At 51.0% G+C, this 14,062-nt stretch overlaps 1 protein-coding gene across 9 annotated transcripts in view; it reads right to left on the reverse strand.

Moving 5' to 3' along the window:
* The window catches only part of LOC132517077 (core histone macro-H2A.1), a 79,938-nt gene that overhangs the window by 44,230 nt on the left and 21,646 nt on the right, over positions 1-14,062 (reverse strand). For all 9 annotated transcript variants that reach the window (XM_060143649.1, XM_060143647.1, XM_060143648.1 and 6 more), the window contains exons 3-4: positions 4,934-5,040; positions 4,271-4,468 (exon numbers count right to left, since the gene is read on the reverse strand). In XM_060143649.1, coding sequence (XP_059999632.1) covers positions 4,271-4,468; positions 4,934-5,040 — 305 coding nt within the window. The remainder of the gene's footprint in view (positions 1-4,270; positions 4,469-4,933; positions 5,041-14,062) is intronic.

Raw genomic sequence — 14,062 nt, forward strand, 5'->3', positions numbered from 1 at the left:
GTATTTTATGCATTTTAAAACCTTATTTTGGACTTCCCTGGTGGCGCAGTGGGTAAGAATCCGCCTGCCAATGCAGGGGACACGGGTTTGAGCCCTGGTCCGGGAAGATCCCACATGCCGCGGAGCAACTAAGCCCGTGTGCCACAAATACTGAGCCTGCGCTCTAGAGCCCGCGAGCCACAAGTACTGAAGCCCAAGTGCCCTGGAGCCCACACGCCACAACTACCGAAGCCCAAGTGCCCTAGAGCCCGTGCTCTGCAACAAGAGAAGCCACCGCAATGAGAAGCCCGCACACCGCAACAAAGAGTAGCCCCCGCTCGCAACAACTAGAGAAAGCCTGTGCACAGCAACAAAGACCCAACGCAGCCAAAAAGATAAATAAAATTTAAACAAAACAAAAAATCATTTGGGGCCAGCCAAGTCCCTCTTAAAAAAGTAAAATTAAAAAAATAAATAAAACCTTATCTTGAGAAGAGTCCCCAGGCTTCTCTGAAACGTTGGGGACCCCACATGAAGGCCTGTCCCATTCTCTCTGGGAAGAGCCAGGCATGCTCCCCCCTGTGCCAGGAGCTCTCTCCTCTCAATCACTTAAATGCCTTGAGTGTTACCTTACCAGAGAAGCCTCCCCTGAGCACCTATGTAAGACAACACTGCCATGCCATCACTCCACTTTATTGTGGTCGGAGCACCACTTGCCCCCCTCCTTGTGCAGTGACTCTACCTCCCTCACTAGACCAGAGCTCCCTGAGCACCAACGTGCTGTACTCTCACTACCAAGAAGGGGAACAAGCACATGTAGATGTGATAAATATGGATCGAATGGATGCATCTTCTTTCAACAACTCAGTGTCAAATGTGTAAATAAGTCCACTCTTGAAATTTATTAATGGGATAATAAGCCATCAGAGTTAAAAAATACACTCTCTGCTTCAGTAAGTCCACCTTGAGGACTTTCTCCTACAGATACACTTGCACTTATGCACAGAGACCCACACACAGTGATGGTCACTGCGGACTGTTTGTCCGGATGGACACGAGGAACAATCCAAAGAACTGGGTACATTGCTCCTGCCTACAGTATCAGTAACTGGAGTCACACCATGAGAGACTAAAGCAGCTCCACACGCCAAGATGAGTAAGAACTGCCAAGGGAGTAACAGCGGCAGCTGACATGTGTGCCAGACACTGCTGTAAGCACTTCACACGAATCCTCTTTTAAGCCTCCCAACCACCCTGTGTTATACCTCCATTTTACAGATGAGGAAACTGAGATACCAGAGGAATGAAGTAGCTCCCCCACCTCACACAGCCAGCAACTGGCAGAACTGGAATATGAAGCCAGATGAGCTGGCACCAGTAACCACTGACATCACACTGCAAAAACAGTGGGGAACACGACACACACACACGCACGCACGCACGCGCACACACACACACACACACACACACACACACTCTCTCTCTCTCTCTCTCTCTCTCTCTCTCTCTAAAGGCCAGTAGGATGGGGAAGACTTTATGTATCTCTATGCTTTTTATGTGCTTAGACTTTCTGAAAGGTACATGAAAACTCATTCCAGAGACTGCTCTGGGGAGAAGTGGGAGGACTGAGTGAGATTTTATTACCGCACACTCTTTGTACCATCCAAACTCTCACACATATTGCCTACACAAAGACATTATGCAAACATTCACTAGAGTCAGTAAATTGTAGGGCTGGGATGGACCCCATCATTTCACGGCGGGGGGTAAACTGAGGCACAGACTTGCCAGAGGCCACCCAAGTAGAAGGAGGAACCCCAAGGCACTGCCAGGGCCCCGGATGCCCAGCCCCTGGTGGGTTCTGTCGCCTTCTCTAACAGTTTCCACTACGGCTGACTCAGCTGTCACAACTGGAGACTTTCAAAACCTTCCAATTACATAGAATTGGGGGGAAAATTATGATTTGGAATTCAAGTGTTGACACTTGAAAAATACCAACTCCCTTTCACTACAAGTGCTTTAGCATGTTACTAAGGCTTTGTCTGCATGTCTCTGGAAAGGTTATTTTCAGAACATTCCACTTAAACCTGGAGATGCAGGGTTCTCCGCTGTTTCTGGGAGCTGGTACCACAATTTACATTAAACAAATGTTTTGAAAATTAGCTGTTCACGGTTCCAATTTCAGCTTCCCCCAGGGTTTAATGTTAGCCAAATACTGGTACAGTAAGCAGACAATGTGTTTTATTGTGTAGAAGAAAAACAGACCACCATAACAGACTTCCTGCTTTTGTAATCAAGGGAAAAGTTGAGTGTTCAAGTGATTATTGGCATATGGTTATTAGAAACACTGAGTTCCGAATATAGCTACTAGAAGACACACACACACACACACACACACACCCTCTATATTTCAAGTCCAAAAAGAAAGAAAAAGCATTCATAGTGTTTGGGAAGTTGGGAAGTTCGGAAAGTTACGGGGCAAAAACTACGCCAGAAGACTGGGGGTGACAGGGAGCAAGGTTCAACCCAGGGTTGCCAGAGACACTCGGGTTGGAGAGGTGCCACAGTTTCGCCCCTGCTGGCCCCCTGCTCTGTGGGCAGCCAGCTCCCTGAGGCCCATAATCAAGAGATGATGGATTTGGCATCTTCATCTTCTTTTTTAACATTTAAAGGGGGATACACAGGCACTTTCCCCTGCCTTCCCTGTCCTGCACCTCCCCCCAAATGCAAATGTTGTAAGGGAAAAAAGAAACAGTTCAATCTGCTAATTTTATAGTTAGCAGGAATGAGCACTCTGTGAAATCCCCAGCCTGCCCTGAGCCTCCTCCAGGGCTTGTGAGCAAGGTGGAGTGCAGTGTCTGGAAATAACTTACAGGACACTCTTCTGTATCCGGTTTCTCTCTCAAAGAGCTGGGAGTGATTCTGAGCCTGGTGGGGTAGGGTGGGGTGGGGGGTGTCTGTTGGCAAGAGGAATTTAGATTTTGTCGTTTTCAGGAAAGTGTTTGTCCACACCCAGAAGGATGTACAAAAAATACAGCCTCTTACACCTCAACTAAAGAGAGTCCACAAACACAAACAGTGTGGGTGGGAGGTGAGAGGTCACAGAAGGTGCCCCCATGTGGTGAAGGCCTGCCTGATGTCTGGATGGGCTCAGCGGAGGGGACATGCTGGGAGGGCGGGCTGGCATGTGGCCCCGGGTCACTGCTCCTGGACCTGTTCTGGGAAGGTGTCCTCACCAGCTCACTCTGGTGAGGGCTTTGGGCTCTAGTAAGAATGTCCTGACACTGACACTGCATTAGGCCTTGCAGGGCATTTCCAAGGGGATATTACTGGGGGTCTTTCAAAATAGAGAGGCCACCTTCTGCCAGAGATAATTTCCTCTTAGTCTGGCTAGAGGCCAGAAGGGTGACTCCTGAGGGGGCACCCCAGGGCAGGGCAGGGTGGAGCAGCCTTAAGATTCCATTTTATTAAACACAGAGCTGCGCTGTTCCTAGTCTGCTGGCCCTGGAGTCTGTGACAACAGCTGAGAGGCAGGGCCCAGCGAGGAAGAAACACAAACCATGTGTCCCAGTTACCCTGGAGTCTCAGACAGGTGAATGCAACCAGCCACGGGTGTGGACCTCCCGAGGGTGGACCAGGAAGATCCTGGCTTGGGATTAGTGGGCCTGCCCCATCCTAGAAGACATTAGGTCACACTCATGAGAAGGTTTCGCTCCCCACAGAAAGATCAGCACCTACGACCTAGTCTCAATCCCAGCTGGGTCTGGCAGGAAGCGCCCAAATAACACATCTATTTTCCTCCTTAACAAGGTGGTCATTTCAAAGAGCTAACCATCTGAACCATCCCTGCTGGAACAGGCTCGGAGGAGGACATGCAGCCATGGCAACACAATGACAGTTCTGGGCACGTCAAGGGCAAAGCGGGCAGCTGGCAGCTCTGGGCAGGACTCGACTGCTGTCGCTCGCACAGGGAAGCTCCTGTATACACATGTCCCATCCCACGGGCGTGAGCATCTCCTGGAAGGGTGGGCACCAGGTCCCTCCAGCCTGGGGCTATCTGCCCCAGCACCTCCCCACATCCCCCTTGCCTACAGAAATCTAGTCCCCAACTTGCGTCCAGACGCTGGCCACTTGAGCTGCACTAGCCCTCTGTCACCAGCTCCATTTGTTCCACAGGCCCCCACCCCAGGGGGGAATGAGCCCTCAGTAGGAAGGGGAGCCCGCATGACCCCACCTGCCGGCACCCGCCCAGCCCCACCCTCCACATGTCCCTGCCAAATCACCTACGCACCTTGGATTTCCGGGCCCCTTTCTTGCCCCCTGCTTTCTTAGACACGGGCTTCTTCTGGGACGGAGACTTGGCCTTTTTGGCTGGGGGTGGTGTGATGATGGCTTCCAACTTCCCTTTGGATCCTCGTTTCTTCGCTAGCAACTCCGGATGGATGTTTGGTAACACTCCCCCGCTGGCGATGGTGACTCCTTTTAGCAGCTTGCAGGAAAACCAAAGTAGTGGATGGTGAGTCAGACCAGCACGTCCGTGACCTTCAAGAACTCAGCCCTGCCCCCACCCCATGCTCTTGCTTTGGGTTGGTAGAGCTCCCTCCTCCATGGCATCTACAAGGAGGCTGACAGGACCCTGGCTCACAACACGGGGAGCAAGTCTTCAGAGTCCCTCACTCAGGTGGAGTTTCCACTCGGGTGGAAGAAAGAACCATCTTTCTTCCAAGGAGAGCCAAATACCTTGTTTCATTCCCCTCCCCCAAACCAATAAAATCTTGGGGAAAAACTGCCATGGGGTGGGGGGGGGGGACGGGGAAGCTGCTAATAGTCCAAAATGCAGTCCACACCCTTGATAGCCAGCCAAACAGCACCCTCCCTCTGGACAGACAACTCTTGGGCAGCAAGATTGCCTGCTGGTGTGTCTGGGTGGGGGAGGGAAAGGAGAGCCCCATACCTGATTCAGCTCTTCATCGTTGGCCACGGCCAGCAGGATGTGCCGGGGCGTGACCCGGCCCTTCTTGTTGTCTCTTGCTGCATTGCCAGCCAGCTCCAGAATCTCCGCTGTGGGGAGCAGAGGGGAAGGGCATGTGGTCACGTTAAAGCATCAGAGAACCGTGTGCATCCTCCCGGATCCCCTGTTCTTGGTGCCAGGAATGGGAGCAGGCAATTGGCTTCCCGAAGCAGCTACCCCGAGCTACGAAGCTGCAGGCGGTCTGCCTGGCAACACCTGGAGCCAAGTCACAGAGGTGTTGAGAGGCAAAGCTGAGTGAGACTAGGAAGACCCCTGGTCCAACCCCTTTGTTGTGGACGTGAAGACCCCGAAGCTGAGAGAGGAGAAAGGACCACCAGCTGAAGGCCCTCAGTGAGAAGTGGTAGAGCTGAGATTTGAAGCCCTTTCCTAGAACAGGGCTGCCCACAGTCAGCGCTCCAGACGTCACCAGCAACAACCCCGTGGAGCCAGCAGTGTGGCCGAGACTGAACTGTGCATCCTGAGCAACGGGTCATACATGGGTTTACAGGACTTCAGGGGGTGGTGGCATATTACTCAGTAAATTTCTGTTAATGGAACCAATGTTGAACGCCTGTACACTCAGATTCAAAACTAGAAGGATATGACTGGACCCTTTACAAAGTCAACATCATAAAAACATAAAACAAAAAAGGTGGAGTGTAGTAGATTAAAAGAGGCTACACAGCCACAACAGCCAATTACATACAGTGTCAATCCTTGATGGGATCCTGATTGCAAAAAAAGCTATAAAAGTCATTCTGGAGACAACTGAGGAGATCTGAATGTAGACCAGATATTAGACACAAAGGAATTATTGGTTTTCTTGGGTGTGACAATGGTATTACCACTCTGAAGGGAACATCTTGTCCTTAGGAGATACATGCTGAAGTATTTAGGGGTGAAGGGCTTTGGTGTCTGCAATTTACTCAGATAATCCTGAAAAAGTCTACAGAGGAAAACAAATGTGGTGAAATACTAACACTTGTTAAATCCAGGAGTGATGTAAGAGAGCAAGACGTCAGAGAGTTCCTCTCTCAGCTTTCTGTATATTTGACTTTTTCCACAAAATAATAAAAAACCTAGAAGGATATGAGCCTGACTTAGAGTTGGTGCTAAGTTAGAGTTTATTGACCAGTCCTTTGGGGCAGGGTTTGCCAGACAAGAAGACAGGTTCTTCCACAGCACCAAAGATGGGGAAAATTAGGAAGTACCCTTTGGCAAGAGATTTTTTTCTCCTTGGTGGCCCAGTTCTCTTTGTAAGTGTCAACCTCATCACTTTCGCCTCATTTTCTTAATGAGAAATGCAGACTGTCCCAAAATGTATCTTACACCCTCACTTCTGCAATTCTGTCCACGCCACAGCCCTGCCTGTCATATCCACCTAGCACTCCCTTCTAGGCTCAGTTCAAGTCTGACCTCTTCCTGGTACTAAAGGATTTCTAATATTCGAAGTTATGTTGCAAACACTAGATGTCTCCAGCAAAGCGAAAACTCAGAATCATTATAAAATAACTAGGGAAAAAATTCTAGCTACATTAAAACCAGGTATTTAAAATTTACAATATTACATGGTTTCTGTTGTTAAGGGGTACTAACAGCTGAACCCAATGCAAAAACTAGTCTGTGTGTCAAGCTGAAAAGCTGCTTGGATACTCACACCTGGATCACACGGATTCAATGCCTAAATCCAAGGCAGGAATTCATTTACTCAATAATCAATCACTGCACTGATGATACTTGGACACCAGAGGCAACTGAGGCCCCTGCCTGCTTGATGCTCCCAGGCCATAGGGGTCCCTCGCCCTGAACGTCACATGAGCAAGTCACTAGAGTGAGGCCTGGGGAAGAAGGGGAGATAATCAGTACACTTCCCACCCTCATCCATGAGTCTCCACAGGGCTGTTCCCCATACAGCCTGAGTACAGGCCCACCTGTCAATTTCATGGAAACTTCCCTATAATTGATGGTGACTGTGTGTCCCGAAGCCCAGAGGAGATGACCCTGTCACGGCCAAGCAAGAAAGCGTGCTTGGGATACCTAAGTGACCTGATGCCCATGTGCAGAAATGAGCCCAGCTTGGCCTCCATTCTCCCACGTTCACGCAGGAGGCAGCACATCTGCAACGCTATTGTCCAACTCACTGCCTGTGAGGAAGTGAGGCCGGAGTCTGACGCAACAGGAGTCTGACCCTAGGAGTAAGGGCACAGGAAGGAGAGCCAGCCACAGCCAGCCCAAGGGGCAGGAAGGCTGGAGAGGGTAGCTGGCACCGCTGAGCTGTAGCCCACTTGGCTGGCTTCCTGGCCTCCACCACCCCCTCACCTCCCCAGCCTTCCTCCACTTTGAGGCCACAGGAAACACGAGGCCATCAGTATTTACAAAGCCAGAATACACAGGAGGAGGCTGGGGGATTACAACCTTCTCCCCATAATGTGCTAAGAATGCTTTACCTGGCCCTCATTTAAAAAGAGAGAGAGAAAGAGAAGGAGAGAGACAGAGAAACCCACAATAGTGTCCTAAGCCCATCCATTTGGCAAGAAGATCGTTTGAAATTATGGTTTCTCGGGAAAGTGGAAGTGGCCTGTTTTCTCTTCCTGCCCAGAGTATTGGTGCAGGTTCTCCCCAAGAGAAGGCACAGTGGCCGCTGGTGGAGGCTGGAGGGGAAGAGGCAAGTGGTCTTTTTATTTTTGGCATCACTACTTTATTTTTTGTGCGGGGAAGGTGCAGATGATGAATGCAAAGACCTGGAGGGTGGAGAGGGGTCACCAGAACTCCAAGTGTGTTTGGGCCCCTGATTTGAGTGAGGGACAGGCAGTATGTAACACAAGCAAGTAAAGCAGTGCACTGAGCTCTAAGGAGCACCCACAGCTGAGAAACAGGACGATCAGGTCTCCAAGAACTCCCCTGGACTACCACTAGCTCCCCCTCCGCCGTCACTCTCACATTGTGTCTGCAATTGCAAATAGCCTGAGTTTCTCCTCATGGGAAATGTCAAGGACTGTGCTCACTTACTGCTAATTCAGCCTGGACTCAGGGAAGCCAGACTGGATCCACCTGGGAGTAATAACAAGGTGGACACGGAGGGGCTGGAGAGGTGTGTGGAGTGGGGTGAGGAGTGTTCTAACTCCTCAGAAAGAGCTGGGCTGGGGTGTCCTTCCTGTCACTCCTCTGACTTCTTCACCAAGGAGCTAGAAAATCCAGGACTCCTTCCTTTCTGCAAAACCCCAGCTCACTTGTGATCTGCGAAGACCAAGATAACTGGCCCTCCCACTCCCTATCTTCAAAGAGAGGACCCTCAGCCCTGTGGGGAGAGAGGGAGCTGCGTCAAGTGGGGTAACAAAGAGGGGCAGAGATTCCCATCTTGGCTGGTTGCACAAGAGCTTTATCTTCCGTTTACTCCTGCATGTTTTCCAGTTGGATAGTTACCACCGCAACGGCTTCGGTCAAGGGACACACAAGAGGGAGCACCTCAGAGACCCACCTTTTATGAGCTGTGTTCGCCGCTCCGCCCCAGGCAGAGGGCTGGGGAAGTTGACAACAGCCCAGAAAGATGGAGGACGCACTCCCGCTGCGCACAAAAGTAGGAACCCAGAGCACGAACTCGCCCCTTGCCAAGTATTCAGTAATACCAACCCCCCTTCGTCCTCAGTCCAGTGTTAGAAACGGCAATCATAAAGGGCTTTCCTGGCTGAGAGAGGGCTGCCTGCTGCAGTGGGAGAGGAGAGGTGCCAACTGCCAGCAACTCAACAAGATGGATCAGTTCCCACCTGCTCTCCAGGGCACGTCTGTGGGAGGGCAGGAGAGAGGGTGGTGAGTGCCGAGGAATTGGGGCAGGGCACACGCCACCAAAGGTGATTTCCTGATTAAGTTTCCTTCCTAGTAAGTGATCCTCGGCTTTGCAAATGATAGCAAGGGCAAATTCATGGAAGCCCTAGGCTCAGGGCTGTGCCTGGGTTCCTGCCACTATACCCACTGCCCGCGGGGATGGGCCCCTCACCCCCACCAGCAAGGGGGCCGCCTCCTGGGCTAGGCCGGAGCCAGCTTCAGCTCCGCCTGGACTTGAATGCAGTCCGTGCCTCCCTACCAGGGAGGGTTTCCTGCACATGATTAATCTTGCATTTTGGAAGGCTTTGTGCATCTCTCAATTTTTTTTGCCTCTGGCTGTTTTAAGAGAAAAGGGATTCTGAGAAAAAGAACCAGGAAAGCAGCACATCGACAGACGCAAATTCTCTTCTCCACGGTTTCCAGAGCTCCATGCTTGGATCCTGCCTCGGAAGGAGGTCCAGAAGCCACAGCCCTGAGGCTGTAACCCAAACAAGTGGAACCCGTTAAGAAACCCCGGGAGGAACCTGGCAAAGAGCAGTAATGGGGAGAAGAAACAAACCCCTGACCAGGTCCTCCACCCCTCAAGCCAAGTCTTCCTGACCAGTGACAGTCTAATTTTGATACCGCCGACCAGCACTGGGACTGGTGTGGGGCTCAGAGCACGTGGGGTCACTCTGGGGAGGACCCTCAGTGCGGTGAGGTTCCCCAGTTATAAACACTGCAAAGGGGACAGGCTGAATGATGAGCTACAACGGCCACCTTGTGAGGTAGTTTCCTGTTTTAAGATCTTTTTGTTTAAGATCTAATTGGCAGAACACCGGAGTGTCTCTGGCTCCGACTCCTGGCCAGGGCCGGTCCCTGGCGAGCGGTGAGTCGCTGGCTCCATCATATGCAGCGGCCTGGCCCAGCGACGTGACCTTATTCTCTCCTCAGAGCAGCAGGCATGGCAGAGGCACCCCTGGGCCCACCATTCCCCAGCTGCGTGGAACGCGATTGTTTTAAGGCCGCTTGATGAAATTCCCACAATCTTGAGTAACAGCATTATTTGGCAGCCTTCTCAGCTACAGCCCAGCTGTCTGAACATGAATACCTCTGATAGGTCTACTTTCCAAGTTCACCAAGAGACCAAAGGCTTAGAGTCTTCCCCCCCCCCCCCCCCGCCAAACGCCTGAACTGAGCCCTATCTGTTGTACTGAAGCATTCTATCTCCCTTCAGGGAGCTGAAGTCATGGTTGGCAGAGTTAGACTCCTAACAGCTAACAGGTGATGTGTGGAGGCCGCACCAAAGGCTAAACACAGACCTTGCAAAGGGAAGAGTCGGGGGCTTCTACAGAACTCCTTGAAGCGTCTCCTCTCACAAAAGCAATACTGAAAAGAACAACCAGAAATCAAAGGAAAGCAAATGTTCACGTAATCCCAAGGAGAAAACAGGTATCTGCTACAAAGCCGACAGCACGACAAGGAATCTGTTTATCGTATTTCCTTCCATTCATCAGGCTGCCATCGGCAGTTCATTGAGTTCAGAACTGTTTTACGCCATTCTGGAAGGCCTTAACCCAATCAACCCCAATCGGAGAGCGACTGCTAAGCGTTTCCTGCGTCCTGACTGCACCACAGCTTCCTCCAATTCCCTCGGCAGCCCAGGATCCACCGGCCCACATCCCACCTTTTCGGGAGATGAGTGGCAGGGGTTGAAGCCCACTGAGCCGTCAGCTTGGAGCACCAGGGTCTTGCCTGTGGGCCAGAGCAAAGCTCTCTAGTCTGCCTGTCCCAGGGGCCTCCGAGGAAACAGGGGTTCCACAGAGAAAATAAAACCTACGGCAGTAATTGAAGGTGGTATGTTCTGTGCAGAAAACAAGGTATTTTGTAAGAATGAACCATTCTGTTGCTTTTCTGCAGATGTTCCGAGTCTCATACAAACTTGTCCACTGCTGTTAAGCCCACACGACAGATCCCCTCCTCAGGGCCCATAAGCCAAGGGCCCAGGAGGCAGCATCTGGTCCACTCTCCCACCTATCCCACAAAGTCTCCCAGTAAGAAAGAAACACAGCTCAATATGAGAGTTTCTAAAGTAAGCTAATTGTTTTTGGTATTTCAAAATAAAAAATTAGTAATTTTGCATTATGCAGATTAACAAAAAAGAGATTATGATTCTTGGCAAATATTACCTTCATTTAAACTGCCAACCCAGCTTGGTGCGTCAGGAAAGCCTTGCTCTTCCTTCCCCAAGTCTCTAGCGATTCTGTGTAAGCTCACCTCCTAGGTCTGTCTTCAGTGGAGGCAGCAGCCCCGAACAGCACCATGCTGAAGCCGGGGGCGTTCTGTCAAACAGCCTGGGTGTGAATCACAGCTCCTGCACTTTAGCTGTGAGAGTTGCCAAGACACACCTGTGCCTCAGTTTCTCATTCTATAAAAGGGGATGATAATTGAGGTCACCTCTAGGCTTGTGAGGATTAATGAGTTACCAAACGACATGCTTAGAACACTTGGTAAACGTAAGCTCCAAATACTGATGCTACAGCCACACACTTTATCTTTTAAAACAGAGAATAACAGGCTTGATTTCTACGGGAAGGAAACTATACTTTCTTTTCCTCAGTTTCCTCTATCAAAATAACTGGCTGGCTGGCTGGCTAGGTGGATAGATGGGATGTATGTGAGAGCCAAGAGGAGGAGGAGAGAAGCAATATGGAAAACCTGGCGTTTCCTCCCCTGATAGTTTACCCTTTGCTGTTACACTTAACAGTTTACATATGTTTGAAAAATGCACTTGAACCCGCTTAACCTCGGTGCTGCCAGACTTGCCTTGATATTACGCAGCACCCACGGTGGCCCCACAGGCATCCTCTGCCTAAGGATGGGGTCTGGGGCTTTTGTCTGACTCAGCAGGGGTAGCGTGGCAAGGGCAGGACCAAAGCCAGCTGCTGAGGCAGCACAAGTCAAGGCCCCAGAAGGAAGGCGGAAGGACGAGGTGGCTGGGGAAGGCCAGAGGAACCTGCTCTGACCCAGGGCCTGGCTGACAGCCGGGCAGGGCCCTCTCCCCCACCGCTCACTGCTTTCAAGGACTCGAAATTAATTTACAAGGAAATGGTTAATATGTATGTTTGTTTTGATATGGAAAATCACAGCCATTTGTTCTTAATTCATCTCAGGAAGGGGTGAACAATCAAGAGATGTCTGCTGACATGAAATGATTTGAAGAGTGTAATGTAAAGAGGAAACTCATTTAAAGAGCCCTGACATGGTGCCATTTCCCAGATGGACTTTTAAAGGGGAAACAAGGAGCAGAGCAGGGCTTTTGTAGGCTGCCATCCTGTGGGGGGCAGAGGCCATGCCTGTCGCCCGCGCTTGAGCCTGCGCTGACATGTGTTCCTGGAGATGTGGCACAGCTTTGCCTCCTGGGAGTGGAATTGGCGACCAGATCCGAGGGAGACATTTTTTTCTACCCTTTTGGCACTGTCTGAGTTTATCTTGTGCACAATTTATCTTTTCAAAATGTAAAAAGTAAATTGAAAACACAGCATAAATGAGAAATGGCAACTATGCTATATGCCACCCCACTGGCCTTGGCAACGGCACGTCGTAAGCACCCTCCTGCCTTGACATCTGTCCCAGCCTGCTTAATCCTGCTTCTGGAAAAAAAGATCTGACCACATGAAGACTTTTTAGGTTCTTCCATAACTGACTGTTTTTAGAGCGATATGAGTGTGTCATAGTAGGGGAGGCCCCTGCCGCTCCTGGGGTCACCTTTACTAGCCCAGCCCTGTCTGCCCAAACGAATTCCCAATGCTGAGGGCCACTTGTCTAAGGATTTGCCTAAGCTCTGTTGCCCAGGATTCCACCTCCCCTTCACTAAGAGGACAATGAAGGGATATCGGGCAAAACCCTTTGGCCCTTCAGTCCACCCTCAGCGCTGCTGAGTGCTACAGCCTCCTCACACCCGACTGGGCACTGCCCTCTGCTCTGCTCAGGGCGGCCGTCTGGTGCTTCTCCCCCAGGACCTCTGTGTCCAGCTACAGGCAGCACCTCCCACACTGACCAGACTGCCCCTTCCCTATAGCCCAGCACACGTCCCTCCAATGGCCATCACCCCTCTTGTGCTCATGCACCTCCTTCCTGTCAGGGACTACTCGTCCTTCCAGGTCCATCCCGCAGGACCCCTGTCCTGTTTGCCCACGGCAGGCCACAGGGCTGTCTCCCGCCTGACACACCCACACCACGTGCCCTTTGGCAATCACCTGTGACTGCGCAGGGCCCGCTCCTCCTGTGAGTCCACATCTGCCTCCTCGGCCAGGCTGCTGCTCTGGGGAGGACAGGAGCCAGCCATGGAGGCCTGGGCATATCCCATCCTCCTGAGATGTCCACTAAAGGCAGAGGAGATGCAAAGTGCACTGAGTAATCCCAAGCCCCAGGGCTCCCCTTTTCACTGCTAAGATTTCAGCTCCATTGACAGCCTACAGAAATGCTCTTCTAGAGATGAGTTATTGTGCTGAGTGACCTTGGAGAAGTTATTTAAACTCTTCGAGCCTCAATTTCCTCCTAAGCAAAATAGGTGGTTTGAGGATTCAGTGAGCTACCAGATGTAAAGCACTTAGCCAATGCCTTGCACATAGTAAATGCTCAATGTATGGCAGGCGTTTTATTATCTAAACCGTCCCGCCTTTGCCTGCGTGCAAAGCACTGCCCTCTGTGCCCCAAAACTCACATTTTGACAAGCCACGATTTTAATCTGTGAGGGAAACTGCCAGGGCCTGGGGCAGAGGTGGGAGAGCAAAGAAAACAATGCTACTGGAGTTAAAGACCTTCATTTTCTGAATGAACAGCAGATATTGACTTGCAGCGGTCAATATCCAGATTTACAGAGACAACAGAGAAATGTTAACCAAAGACTACCTCAGTTACCCATTACCACAGGAAGCATCAATCAGGATATTGACGGCAAAGGAAGCCGATAGATTAGCCTTTTCCAGAGGCCCTGGATTTCCACATGGTCCTCACAGTTCTGCAGGCAAGAAATGTGGGCTCTGGCAGAGAAGGAGCCTCCTTCTATACGGAGGACATATGTAAATGTCTTCTATCAAGGCCATTCGACACATGTCCCCCCGTAGACCCCACAGGCCTCTTGAAGTACCAGGAACACATGTTTTCTGGCCACTAGATGGAGGGCACTTGTCTAACAAGGAAGAAGGTGGGGTGGAAGATAAAGGAAGAGAGCGGGAGGGAGGGAAGGCGGAGGCAGGGTCAGAGCTG

Source organism: Lagenorhynchus albirostris, chromosome 3 (genome assembly GCF_949774975.1).
Source record: "Lagenorhynchus albirostris chromosome 3, mLagAlb1.1, whole genome shotgun sequence".
NCBI lineage: Eukaryota > Metazoa > Chordata > Mammalia > Artiodactyla > Delphinidae > Lagenorhynchus > Lagenorhynchus albirostris.